The sequence below is a fragment of the Aulonocara stuartgranti genome (genome assembly GCF_965226115.1).
Source record: "Aulonocara stuartgranti genome assembly, chromosome: 11".
Lineage (NCBI taxonomy): Eukaryota > Metazoa > Chordata > Actinopteri > Cichliformes > Cichlidae > Aulonocara > Aulonocara stuartgranti.
In genome coordinates, this window is record NC_138947.1 from 3,844,629 (window position 1) to 3,859,441 (window position 14,813).

Genomic DNA, 14,813 nt, shown 5'->3' on the forward strand with positions numbered 1-14,813 from the left:
AGTCTTGCGTGTGTCAGCTTCCTTTTTATTGATACAAAAATATGTAAATGTACTGATCTGAATTATAATATTTCTGACTGTCAAAATTTCCCAGATTTAAATCGAATCGAATCGAATTAAATCGAATCGTGGATCGAATCGATTCGGGACCTTGTGAATCGGAATTGAATCGATTCTAGAAATCAGTGACGATACCCAGCCCTAGTAGTGAGTGCCCGTCTCTCCTCCAAGTGCTTCCTTAGTGTCCGTAAATCCTCCGTCAATCCCTGGGTGAACACACACACACACACACACACACACACACACACACACACACTGGCAGGTCGACCGGTCAGGGCGCCGTCAGATCCTGACAGGACCATGCTGAGGACAGACTGGAGGCACCACCCCATGACATGAGTGAGATTATGAGAGCTATTGCTAGCTCTGAAAAGACGATATTGGACCGTATCGATTCAAGCACGAAAGATTTATTATTCCAGAGGTTGGGACATATTTTTTCTGCACCTGCATTTTGGTACCTGAATGGCAAGCTCGCAAAGTCATCTGCTCTTCGTTTTATAAGCTGGAATGTTAAAGGTATAAATAATCCGGTTAAACGCACAAGGGCTTTTACTCATTTAAAATCATTGAGATCCGATGTTGTATATCTGCAGGAAACACACCTCCGATCAAGTGAACAAATTCAACTAATTAAACTGTTTCTCTGCTTGTCTGCATTGCCACAAATTGTTCTATTTGGTGATGTATCATAGAACTGTACTATATAGTGTATGTAAGTTTCTGTGTTTGCTAGTAACTACCATCAACCTAAGGTCTCAGCTAATTTATCTTTGCAGAGATGTTCATTTGATTGTAACAGCAGTAGGAAAGAGCAGTAACAAGAGTAGGACAGCTAAGCTAATTATGGCTAAACATTTGGAATTTAATGAAAGCAAAAATTGACCTTGCAAAGATGGATAGGTTTATTTAGAAAGTCAGCTATTTACATTTAGTGTTCGTCCCAAGTAGGAGATTTTGAATTGAGTCTAAATTGACCGCAAATTTACTTACATCAAAACTTCTGAAGATGCAGGTCTCTGTGCAGCGGCTGAAGTCTGTGGTGTAGAGGGTGAAGAGGAAGGGGGAGAGGATGGTCCCTTATGGTGCTCCTGTGTTGCTGATTACCTTGTCAGACACACAATGTGGAAGACGCACATATTGTGGTCTTCCTGTCAGGTAATCAACAATCCAGGACACTAGAGAAGCATCCCCCTGCATCGCTGTTAGCTTATCACCAAGCACTGGAAAAGTAAAAAAAAAACATGAACCTCACAGTGCTCGCCGGCTGGTCCGGGTGGATGTAGACACGATTGAGCAGATAGATGATGGCGTCCTGTGAGACGGGGCTGGTAAGCAAATTGAATGGGATCCTGATGTGGTCTGACAATGGGTGAGATCTGGTCCAGGATGAGCCTTTCCAGGGTCTTCATGATGTGGGAGGTCAGTGTCACAGGCCTGTAATCCTGGGGGCCACTGGGACGTGGCGTCTTTGGTACAGGGACGAGGCTTGATGTCTTCCACAGCACTGGGACCCTCTTCAGACTCAGCATGAACAGTTTATGGAAGACTCCACAAAGCTGGGGGGCACAGGCCTTGAGGGGACTCACTCCATCTGGTCCAGCAGACTTGCCTGAGTGGAGTTTCTTCATTTGCATCTGAACCTGGTAAGCATTTAACACTACTACACTGACATACATAATTTTCAATTTAATGAAGTTAAAAATTTGTTGTCTTATTGTCAGTTGTTATTGACAGCAAGATTATTAGAAATATATGAAAAAATGTACATTAAATGGGAAGTTCAGGAGCTGAATCAATGACAGTTTTTTTTTTCAAATGAAAGTGACAAAGGTGCAGATTCATACATAGATGCTGTCATATTAACAGATGTTAATGTGTGAAAAGGGCTTTAACCCTCCCATTATGATGTGGGTCGAGTTGACCTGATTTAAAAATGTAAAAGGAAAAATTGTTAAAAGTACTTTTTAATACAAAATTGCTGTTTGGCTTAAAAAATGTAACCAGCTTGTAAAATGAAACTGGTTTACCTGGCAGCCAGAGTGGAGGCTAAAGGCGACTGAAACTACTTCTTTCTTTGCAACTGTGAGACATATTATACACACACACACACACACACACGACAGTAATGCTTGGCCCAGTGAAATTGAATGCTGATTGAAAGTACACCTTAATTATCAACTAAAAGCAAAAGAGAAAAAAAACATAAGTAATATTTTTTAAAGACATTACTGAGAAACTTTCCAGGATTCGCCAACTGATGCATCAGTGGGTCTGAATTTCCAGTGCAGTCTCTCATCAAGTATGTTAAAATTGATGATAAAATTCAACAAAACTACAGGGAAACACTCTGGAAGATTCTGCTGCTGCTCATTTTTCTCCAATTCCAACCAGAAGTGCCACCAAAAAGCAAAGGTTTCCCAGAAGGTACACAGCGATCAGGCAACTGTCACCTTTGACCTGACAAAAAAAGTAAAATTATATTAGAAATACTCCATCTTGTGGCAATCAGTGATTGCTTGCTTTTATATTTCTTTCAGCTTACCAATGCTGATTCCATTTGATCAGCAGTATCATCTGAAACCCAGAGCAAAGAACAGTGAAATATTGCAGGGCACATTAACTGAAGTGAACTAAAGCAGTCAGCTATGTTTTTAATCATTTTATTTATACAGGTTGAGTTATGATATTAGTTTTAAGCTTTAACAGAAGAAGAACAATTTGAAATCAATTTAAATAAAATTGAGTCGAGTTGAGTAGTTGTGGTGATTGAAAAAAAACAAAAAAACAACAACTTTCAGAACGATAACAATGTGCTGGAAGCTCTATGTAAACATTTAGCATGTCAAGTTGCCATTGGTCATGGAAAGTGTGTGCGGCACGGGGGGGTAAAACATTTTTTAAAAATCACCAAACATTAACCAGTTTTTGTAGACACAAAGAGGTTGTGATCATATTTTTTTTTAATAATTTGTGTGACTGAGCCACACATTGAGCCACAGCATTGTCAAACTACACGTGTCCAAAATTGGATAGTCTCAGTTGAGACAATTCAATGCAAGTTCTCTCTGATAACATTAGGTTGGTGGTGCATGAGCTGAGCCTTCGTGTATAGTATTCCCAGAGTATTTTCATGCATTTAATAAATCGAAAGATAAAGATTCCTTTGTCGCTGTACTTCAGCACAGTTAAAGTGTAACAGCTTTTGTTCCAGCAGACTACCATTGAGACATTCTTACGCGTTTTCACTCATCAATTCATAAATACCAATATTGTCAGGGTCCTGGGACTGGGCGACCCAGGATCCCTGAGCAGTCATGTATTATATTATTATTATTATTATTGCTGTGTATTTTGGTGTTGCTCCCCCTTCCCTGTGCTTGTGTATATGTGTGTGTGGGTGGCTGAGCACTTGTTTATAGGCGGCGTCAGGCCTGGAGGGTGTGGCCCTGCAAGGGGACTGGCCACACCCGAAGCCACACACCTGCTGCTGATCAGGCCTCGTCGGGGGAGCTACTTAAGAGAGTCTTGGAGCTCCCACCGACGCGGGATCATTGCTTGGGACTCCACGTTAGTTACCCAGTTTAGGTTTTGGTCGTGTAGTGTATGCCTGCCATTGTTCAGTGTCCTGACTGCTGCCGCTATTGTTTCCCGCAGGAGGAGCGTGGAAGGCTTAAGGAGCAGCGAGCACCGGGAGTGCAGACACGGGAGCAGAGAGCACTTGGAGGACACGACACGGGAGTCTGGGGAGAAACACGGGGATTTATTGTTGTTTGATATCACCCTCTGTAAATAAACACTGTCTATACGTAGAGCACCGCGCCTGGGTCCTCCTTCCCCACTCCTTCCACGGTGTGCCATGCCGTACCGTGACAAATATTTGATGCTGCTGTGTTATACACAGAAAATCTTTTGATACAGTGCTGTTTATTTTACCCATCCAACCACATTCTGAGGTGTACAGGGGTTATACTCTTCGCTCAGTCAGCTAAATGCTGCTGAACTGATCAGGTGGCTCTTCACCGTGCAAATGGACTGTTGGGTCTAGATTGGTTTTTGTCATTAAAGTGTATATGGGTAGTGATGATTTTTTCCTTCATCACTGAAATGCAAAAAAAAAGGCTTACCTCTGTGTTTAACTACCCAATCATGGACCTCCAAAATGATGATGAAGAGAACTTCCCAGGCAAAGAAGCCACCCATCACTTTCAATAGCCACCCATCATCACTGTCAATCCTGTCCAGGCCTGTAAATATGGCTGCCACTGTGTGACACAAAGAAGCAGGCATTTTAAGACGAGCAGCATGGGTGACAGTGTGTCTGCTATTGAAAATGTTAGCATATATGCAAGATGGTAGAATGAAGTAAAACACAAGCTTACCAGCTATAGATTTTATTACCACCGCATTTAAAAAATGTGTCCAGTTGAACAGATACCTCCTATCAAAGAAAAGAGAAGAACTATAAAATCATCAGCTTCTGAAGTTCTTGTCTAAGATTTCTCCTGCATCCAATTTATGAAAACAAGTATCATTACTGAACATACAATTTTACTAAATCTATATTTCACTTAAAAAATATTTCATTTACTGAGTCTGGCCTCCAAAGCTACAACCAGGCTATATTTATTAAAAGTACCATTATTACTAAGAGGAAGGAATAACTTTCACGAGTCATGTGCAAATTAGTTTCCTACTTGGTGTTTCAGTGTGAAAGTGTGCTCTGATAAAGCACATGCAGGCTACACTTTGCAAAAGTTTGAAATTTTAAAAACTTTTATGGCTGAAGTATGAATACAACTCTTAGGGTTATCAAATAACTTTATAACCTCACTTTGCCGAGTGAGCAGTGCATTTAGTCATTAAGCATGTACTGCCCCATTCCTTTGGTTTATCGTGTTTTCAAAATTTGTTAAATAATTGTAGAGAAAAAAAAAGTGAGGCCATTTTTAATTTTTTTTTAAATAATATTTGAACAGAGTATTCTTAAATGTGTATAGGCATGATATAGTATATTAATTAAACACACACAGATGGATACATACAGGTGATGTTGTGGTCCGCAGCGCAGCAAGGCCCCGATAGGCTGGATGAGTGAGAGGATCATAACCAGGCACCCCAACACTGGATGTGCTCCCTGGATACCAAACACATTAACAGTGCTAATCATGGGGCATAAATATCAGTCTGAGAGCTGAAACACACAACTAAAGAGTGCTTAATGAATATCAAGAGAAAAGAAAAAAAAAACACTTTGAAGGGGTATATTAATCTTGCCTGTGGATGCAACTTGCAGACTGGAGGAGATAAGACATGGACATAACTAAGCACAAGCAGAACATGATGGCTGGGGGGGAAACACACGTGACAGAAGGAATGGGTCACAAGGGAAAAACATGGAAACGAGACGGGAGAAAAGGACATTACTGAAATACATGAAGGGCCAGGGCTGGGACAGCCAACCAGTCACAGACAAGGAGCCACATCATACACCTGGGCACACATGAACATCACCCATCCCTTCCTCTGTCCTGCGTTCAGTTTAGGGTATCGAGCTCAGGACCCTAGCCTCATCAGGCCGGGGTCTTTGTGTGGAGTCTGGATGTTCTCTCGAGCTTCCTCCCACAGTCTAGGGACATGCAGTTAGTGGGGGTCTTCTCGCCCCGTTCACATTCACACAGAGATGAATTGAAGATCACCTTGTGGTTAGTGCCTTCTATTCGATGTACAGACTGAATAATAACACCTTCTAATTAGTTCTGTCTCCTATTGGTGCTCTTCTACGAGTGATCAGTGCTTGATGGCTTACTAAGCTTAACTTTTTTCCACAACATTGATAACAAACACACACAGAACAACAACAACATATGTTATCTAAAAAAAACTTGATTGGACCAAAGTTTTGATGTTCATCCTACATGTTTATTGAGATTGTCTAATGTCTGCGACGGTATCTTCTCCCACGTCTGCGGACACCCGAGGCCTTGTGGGGTCTCTTGTGTCTGCGAACGGGGCGAGAAGACCTCGCATGTCTGCGTCTATACCTGCGTCGTGGCATTGTCCAAAACGGCGGTACCTGCTCCACGTCACGGGTCTATTTATGGACTCACCTGGCAACTTTAGTGATGTCACTGCTGATGTTGTCACTGTTGGTGTGACCTCATGACTCATTCATGCCATCTGAACTGTGGTGTAATTATGAGGTCACAGGGGGACGTGAATTTATTCACAAAGTTGATAGAGAGTTTGGGTCATAACTCAAAGACGCAATGATGCAGTCAAATCATTTGGAATTAAATATCTCTGTCAGTGCGCCCCAGGGTGGCTGTGGCTACAATGTAGCTGCCATCACCAGTGTGTGAATGGGTGGATGACTGGATGTGTAAAGTGCTTTGGGGTCCTTAGGGACTAGTAAAGCGCTATGCAAATACAGGCCATTTACCATCTGTAAATTACAAGATTTAGAGGGTTCTGACATCACAGTCATCTTTCTGACATTGACATCCAGTCTCTCTGTTGTGATGTCAAATATCAATGCCAGATTCGTCTCTCTGTTGTGATGTCAAATATCAATGCCAGATTCATCTCTCTGTTGTGATGTCAAATATTAATGCCAGATTCGTCTCTCTGTTGTGATGTCAGATATCAATGCCAGATTCGTCTCTCTGTTGTGATGTCAAATATTAATGCCAGATTCGTCTCTCTGTTGTGATGTCAAATATCAATGCCAGATTCGTCTCTCTGTTGTGATGTCAGATATCAATGCCAGATTCGTCTCTCTGTTGTGATGTCAAATATTAATGCCAGATTCGTGTCTCTGTTGTGATGTCAAATATTAATGCCAGATTCGTGTCTCTGTTGTGATGTCAAATATCAATGCCAAATTCGTCTCTCTGTTGTGATGTCAGATATCAATGCCAGATTCGTCTCTCTGTTGTGATGTCAAATATCAATGCCAGATTCGTCTCTCTGTTGTGATGTCAGATATCAATGCCAGATTCGTCTCTCTGTTGTGATGTCAAATATCAATGCCAGATTCGTCTCTCTGTTGTGATGTCAGATATTAATGCCAGATTCGTCTCTCTGTTGTGATGTCAAATATTAATGCCAAATTCGTCTCTCTGTTGTGATGTCAAATATCAATGCCAGATTCGTCTCTCTGTTGTGATGTCAGATATCAATGCCAAATTCGTCTCTCTGTTGTGATGTCAGATATTAATGCCAGATTCGTCTCTCTGTTGTGATGTCAGATATCAATGCCAGATTCGTCTCTCTGTTGTGATGTCAGATATCAATGCCAGATTCGTCTCTCTGTTGTGATGTCAGATATCAATGCCAGATTCGTCTCTCTGTTGTGATGTCAGATATCAATGCCAGATTCGTGTCTCTGTTGTGATGTCAAATATTAATGACAGATTCGTCTCTCTGTTGTGATGTCAAATATTAATGCCAGATTCGTCTCTCTGTTGAACAGTATCCGGGTTTACACCAGCCCACCAGATTTCTTATTTCTGTTGCCCTGTAGTAATCCTGTAGGCAAGGGATGCCTAATCCTCCTTTATCTTTGGGAAGCTGAAGTGTTTTGAACTTAACTCTTGGCTTTTTACCCGCCCATATAAATCTTGAGAGGGTCCTATCCCACTCTACAAAGTATCTATCAGGGTTTTCTATAGAAACAGACTGGAATAAGTACAATATCTTTGGGAGCATATTCATTTTTATGATGTCCACTCTAGAAGAAATGCTTAGATAGACCATCTGCTAATATTTAGCATGATATCTTTTTTAAGTAGGGGGTAGTTGATTTCTTCCAAGCTAGTTATATCCATTGATAAGTTTATGCCCAGATATTTGATAGTTCTTTTGTCCCAGCTTAGTTTGTATTTGTTGAGCAGATTCTGGGGAGGGCTATAAAAGCTACTAAGAACTTGTGTTTTTTGTATATTCAATTTATATCCCGAGTATAGCCCATACTCCTTTAACACTGACATGAGCTCCATAAGTGATTCGGTAGGTTTTGATAAGTAAACCAAAATGTCATCAGCAAACAAGGCCAATTTCTGCTCACTTCCAGTGATATTAATCCCTTTTATTTTACCATTCTGCCTAATCCTTTCAGCCAATGGCTCTATAAAAATAGCAAATAAGAGTGGACTCAGTGGGCATCCTTGTCTTGTGGACCTTTCAAGCTTGAAAGCATCTGAAAGTTCACCGTTAATCTTTACTTTTGCAGTTGGGCTATTATACAAGGCCCTCAATATAGTGATGATGGACCCATTAAACCCATGGATTTTTTTTTAAAATATGAAAAAAATTTAACTTTTTCCTTCCGTCATACTTCAGAAATATAATATATTAATATTTTGAACATTTTAAAACATTTAAGTTTGCTCGTTGTATTTATAAGATCCTACATTGACGTGCTCCACAATCATTGGTCAGTCATGTTAAAATCCATTATCAGTGGAAAACAAACCTGATCCTCTACTAGAGGCGATTGTGCAATACCTTTTAGACATAACACTCAGCAAACAGTTATTATTAGTTAAAGTCAGTGAGATTTGGAGTGATACATGACACATGACGGAATAAGACACGCAGACTTAGCATGACGAACCGACGAGGAACATGTACACTGTGAATACATACAGAGGGAAAAGGGGACAGGAGATAAGACATGGACATAACTAAGCACAAGCAGAACATGATGGCTGGGGGGGAAACACACGTGACAGAAGGAATGGGTCACAAGGGAAAAACATGTAAACGAGACGGGAGAAAAGGACATTACTGAAATACATGAAGGGCCAGGGCTGGGACAGCCAACCAGTCACAGACAAAGAGCCACATCATACACCTGGGCGCACATGAACATCACCCATCCCTTCCTCTGTCCTGCGTTCAGTTTAGGGTATCGAACTCAGGACCCTAGCCTCATCAGGCCGGGGTCTTTGTGTGGAGTCTGGATGTTCTCTCGAGCTTCCTCCCACAGTCTAGGGACATGCAGTTAGTGGGGGTCTTCTCGCCCCGTTCACATTCACACAGAGATGAATTGAAGATCACCTTGTGGTTAGTGCCTTCTATTCGATGTACAGACTGAATAATAACACCTTCTAATTAGTTCTGTCTCCTATTGGTGCTCTTCTACGAGTGATCAGTGCTTGATGGCTTACTAAGCTTAACTTTTTTCCACAACATTGATAACAAACACACACAGAACAACAACAACATATGTTATCTAAAAAAAACTTGATTGGACCAAAGTTTTGATGTTCATCCTACATGTTTATTGAGATTGTCTAATGTCTGCGACGGTATCTTCTCCCACGTCTGCGGACACCCGAGGCCTTGTGGGGTCTCTTGTGTCTGCGAACGGGGCGAGAAGACCTCGCATGTCTGCGTCTATACCTGCGTCGTGGCATTGTCCAAAACGGCGGTACCTGCTCCACGTCACGGGTTCTATTTATGGACTCACCTGGCAACTTTAGTGATGTCACTGCTGATGTTGTCACTGTTGGTGTGACCTCATGACTCATTCATGCCATCTGAACTGTGGTGTAATTATGAGGTCACAGGGGGACGTGAATTTATTCACAAAGTTGATAGAGAGTTTGGGTCATAACTCAAAGACGCAATGATGCAGTCAAATCATTTGGAATTAAATATCTCTGTCAGTGCGCCCCAGGGTGGCTGTGGCTACAATGTAGCTGCCATCACCAGTGTGTGAATGGGTGGATGACTGGATGTGTAAAGTGCTTTGGGGTCCTTAGGGACTAGTAAAGCGCTATGCAAATACAGGCCATTTACCATCTGTAAATTACAAGATTTAGAGGGTTCTGACATCACAGTCATCTTTCTGACATTGACATCCAGTCTCTCTGTTGTGATGTCAAATATCAATGCCAGATTCATCTCTCTGTTGTGATGTCAAATATTAATGCCAGATTCGTGTCTCTGTTGTGATGTCAAATATTAATGCCAGATTCGTCTCTCTGTTGTGATGTCAAATATTAATGCCAGATTCGTCTCTCTATTGTGATGTCAAATATCAATGCCAAATTCGTCTCTCTGTTGTGATGTCAGATATTAATGCCAGATTCGTCTCTCTGTTGTGATGTCAGATATCAATGCCAAATTCGTCTCTCTGTTGTGATGTCAAATATTAATGCCAGATTCGTGTCTCTGTTGTGATGTCAAATATTAATGCCAGATTCGTCTCTCTGTTGTGATGTCAGATATCAATGCCAGATTCGTGTCTCTGTTGTGATGTCAAATATTAATGCCAGATTCGTCTCTCTGTTGTGATGTCAGATATCAATGCCAGATTCGTCTCTCTGTTGTGATGTCAGATATTAATGCCAGATTCGTCTCTCTGTTGTGATGTCAAATATCAATGCCAAATTCGTCTCTCTGTTGTGATGTCAAATATCAATGCCAAATTCGTCTCTCTGTTGTGATGTCAGATATCAATGCCAGATTCGTCTCTCTGTTGTGATGTCAGATATTAATGCCAGATTCGTCTCTCTGTTGTGATGTCAAATATCAATGCCAAATTCGTCTCTCTGTTGTGATGTCAAATATCAATGCCAAATTTGTCTCTCTGTTGTGATGTCAGATATTAATGCCAAATTCGTCTCTCTGTTGTGATGTCAAATATCAATGCCAGATTCGTCTCTCTGTTGTGATGTCAGATATTAATGCCAGATTCGTCTCTCTGTTGTGATGTCAAATATCAATGCCAAATTCGTCTCTCTGTTGTGATGTCAAATATTAATGCCAGATTCGTGTCTCTGTTGAACAGTATCCGGGTTTACACCAGCCCACCAGATTTCTTATTTGTGTTGCCCTGTAGTAATCCTGTAGGCAAGGGATGCCTAATCCTCCTTTATCTTTGGGAAGCTGAAGTGTTTTGAACTTAACTCTTGGCTTTTTACCCGCCCATATAAATCTTGAGAGGGTCCTATCCCACTCTACAAAGTATCTATCAGGGTTTTCTATAGAAACAGACTGGAATAAGTACAATATCTTTGGGAGCATATTCATTTTTATGATGTCCACTCTAGAAGAAATGCTTAGATAGACCATCTGCTAATATTTAGCATGATATCTTTTTTAAGTAGGGGGTAGTTGATTTCTTCCAAGCTAGTTATATCCATTGATAAGTTTATGCCCAGATATTTGATAGTTCTTTTGTCCTAGCTTAGTTTGTATTTGTTGAGCAGATTCTGGGGAGGGCTATAAAAGCTACTAAGAACTTGTGTTTTTTGTATATTCAATTTATATCCCGAGTATAGCCCATACTCCTTTAACACTGACATGAGCTCCATAAGTGATTCATTCGTCTCTCTGTTGTGATGTCAGATATCAATGCCAGATTCGTCTCTCTGTTGTGATGTCAAATATTAATGCCAGATTCGTCTCTCTGTTGTGATGTCAAATATTAATGCCAGATTCGTCTCTCTGTTGTGATGTCAGATATCAATGCCAGATTCGTCTCTCTGTTGTGATGTCAGATATCAATGCCAAATTCGTTTCTGTTGTGATGTCAAATATTAATGCCAGATTCGTCTCTCTGTTGTGATGTCAAATATCAATGCCAAATTCGTCTCTCTGTTGTGATGTCAAATATTAATGCCAGATTCGTCTCTCTGTTGTGATGTCAAATATCAATGCCAAATTCGTCTCTCTGTTGTGATGTCAAATATTAATGCCAGATTCGTCTCTCTGTTGTGATGTCAGATATCAATGCCAAATTCGTTTCTGTTGTGATGTCAAATATTAATGCCAGATTCGTCTCTCTGTTGTGATGTCAAATATCAATGCCAAATTCGTCTCTCTGTTGTGATGTCAAATATTAATGCCAGATTCGTCTCTCTGTTGTGATGTCAAATATCAATGCCAAATTCGTCTCTCTGTTGTGATGTCAAATATTAATGCCAGATTCGTCTCTCTGTTGGGTGGCTGTGGCTACAATGTAGCTGCCATCACCAGTGTGTGAATGGGTGGATGACTGGATGTGTAAAGTGCTTTGGGGTCCTTAGGGACTAGTAAAGCGCTATGCAAATACAGGCCATTTACCATCTGTAAATTACAAGATTTAGAGGGTTCTGACATCACAGTCATCTTTCTGACATTGACATCCAGTCTCTCTGTTGTGATGTCAAATATCAATGCCAGATTCGTCTCTCTGTTGTGATGTCAGATATCAATGCCAGATTCGTCTCTCTGTTGTGATGTCAGATATCAATGCCAGATTCGTCTCTCTGTTGAACAGTATCCGGGTTTACACCAGCCCACCAGATTTCTTATTTGTGTTGCCCTGTAGTAATCCTGTAGGCAAGGGATGCCTAATCCTCCTTTATCTTTGGGAAGCTGAAGTGTTTTGAACTTAACTCTTGGCTTTTTACCCGCCCATATAAATCTTGAGAGGGTCCTATCCCACTCTACAAAGTATCTATCAGGGTTTTCTATAGAAACAGACTGGAATAAGTTTAATATCTTTGGGAGCATATTCATTTTTATGATGTCCACTCTAGAAGAAATGCTTAGATAGACCATCTGCTAATATTTAGCATGATATCTTTTTTAAGTAGGGGGTAGTTGATTTCTTCCAAGCTAGTTATATCCATTGATAAGTTTATGCCCAGATATTTGATAGTTCTTTTGTCCCAGCTTAGTTTGTATTTGTTGAGCAGATTCTGGGGAGGGCTATAAAAGCTACTAAGAACTTGTGTTTTTTGTATATTCAATTTATATCCCGAGTATAGCCCATACTCCTTTAACACTGACATGAGCTCCATAAGTGATTTGGTAGGTTTGATAAGTAAACCAAAATGTCATCTGCAAACAAGGCCAATTTCTGCTCACTTCCAGTGATATTAATCCCTTTTATGTTCCCATTCTGCCTAATCCTTTCAGCCAATGGCTCTATAAAAATAGCAAATAAGAGTGGACTCAGTGGGCATCCTTGTCTTGTGGACCTTTCAAGCTTGAAAGCATCTGAAAGTTCACCGTTAATCTTTACTTTTTCAGTTGGGCTATTATACAAGGCCCTCAATATAGTGATGATGGACCCATTAAACCCATGGATTTTTTTTTAAAATATGAAAAAAATGTAACTTTTTCCTTCCGTCATACTTCAGAAATATAATACATTAATTTTTTGAACATTTTAAAACATTTAAGTTTGCTCGTTGTATTTATAAGATCCTACATTGACGTGCTCCACAATCATTGGTCAGTCATGTTAAAATCCATTATCAGTGGAAAACAAACCTGATCCTCTACTAGAGGCGATTGTGCAATACCTTTTAGACATAACACTCAGCAAACAGTTATTATTAGTTAAAGTCAGTGAGATTTGGAGTGATACATGACACATGACGGAATAAGACACGCAGACTTAGCATGACGAACCGACGAGGAACACGTACACTGTGAATACATACAGAGGGAAAAGGGGACAGGAGATAAGACATGGACATAACTAAGCACAAACAGAACATGATGGCTGGGGGGGAAAACACACGTGACCAATAATAGTAGACCTGTGCTACATTTGTCCAGCTAGGCAACACATATTTCTGCATAAGAGATACATGAGACACCCTTTAAATAAGCAAATTTCATGTTTAAAACATGGAAATGCAGCCAAAATGGACCATACAATGACCTCAGTGAACACATCAGCACATAAGTAGAGATAAGGAAACTCAATCACATTAGATATTAATATTACTATGAGTAAATTATATATATTATATATTCTGTTATATGGTTTAAAGAATACAATGTGATAATCACACAGGAGAACGCTGTTTCCAGTTATACAAATTTATTTTATTTCACTATTAAAGAAACCAATTATGTAAATAAAAGCTCACCACAAGAACATCTCCCAACCCAGTCTTACAAAGTTGCAGTTACAATAAAAAATGGGTAGGGAACATGAACTGTTGGTGAACTAAAAAACAATCCTGGTGCTGATGCTTGTCATTGAACGTTTTGGACAGAGCTCTTGATTGAAATGCCTACCGTTGTGTGTAGGCATTTCGGTCCAGATGTTATGGAGTTCAGTTCAGCTAAGATGTATTTCTAAAGCACCGGATCGCAAAAATAGCCGCTTCTCGGCTGTTTATATTGTAAGGTAAAGACCATACAATATAAGAGAGAAAACCCCCCAACAATCAGATGATCCCCTGTGAGCAAACCCTTGATGACAGTGTCTGTGAAGGTTATCAGTCATCAAGGCCATAGTAGTCTAAGGAGCTTGGAAAGAAAAGCGCCTGGACTTCTTTGAGTTAAAGAAGTCCAGGCGCTTTTCTCCAAGCTCCTTAGACTTGGTGACGGTGGGAAAGAAAAACTCCCTTTTAACAGGAAGAAACTTTCGGCAGAACCAGGCTCAGTGAGGGGCGGCCATCTGCCTCGACCGGTTGGGGGGGGGGCACAGCTGTTATAACCCCTGACGCAGCATAGCTTCTAATTCTGAAAGATACGTAGATACCTTAAACCTGCACTCTATGCAGGACACCAAGCGATGACACGACTTGCAGTACTATAGGAGTCTATGCAGAAACAGTTTTCTCTCTTGAATCTCTGTAATTTTTTTGCTACTGAGTGTCTGGGTGCAGTCACTCATTTTGGGCCAATTAAATCAAATGAACTTCCATTGTCTAAGTTATAGCCCTATTGAACCTGCGTTAACCAGGTTTAATAGGGAGGGCCAAAGTCGTAGTTGTGCTAAATTTCCTCGA

The 14,813-nt window shown here is 40.6% G+C and overlaps 1 protein-coding gene and 2 long non-coding RNA genes across 3 annotated transcripts in view; 2 read left to right on the top strand and 1 right to left on the bottom strand.

Moving 5' to 3' along the window:
• Positions 1-14,813, top strand: part of LOC309717380 — a 23,669-nt gene continuing 8,856 nt past the window's right edge. Inside the window, exon 1 of the long non-coding RNA XR_014279678.1 lies at positions 1-1,706. This is a non-coding gene — a long non-coding RNA (uncharacterized lncRNA). The remainder of the gene's footprint in view (positions 1,707-14,813) is intronic.
• On the bottom strand, positions 1,700-5,210 carry LOC309717378 (putative ferric-chelate reductase 1). The gene is made up of 5 exons (XM_082551902.1): positions 5,106-5,210; positions 4,443-4,501; positions 4,188-4,325; positions 2,606-2,637; positions 1,700-2,520 (listed from the first exon to the last, which is right to left on the bottom strand). Exons 1-5 carry the CDS (start codon positions 5,165-5,167, stop codon positions 2,431-2,433), a joined length of 381 nt encoding a protein of 126 aa, XP_082408028.1. The 5' UTR covers positions 5,168-5,210; the 3' UTR covers positions 1,700-2,430.
• LOC309717379 lies at positions 2,606-3,874 on the top strand. Its single transcript, XR_014279677.1, has 2 exons — positions 2,606-3,630; positions 3,718-3,874. It is a non-coding gene; the product is annotated as an uncharacterized lncRNA (long non-coding RNA).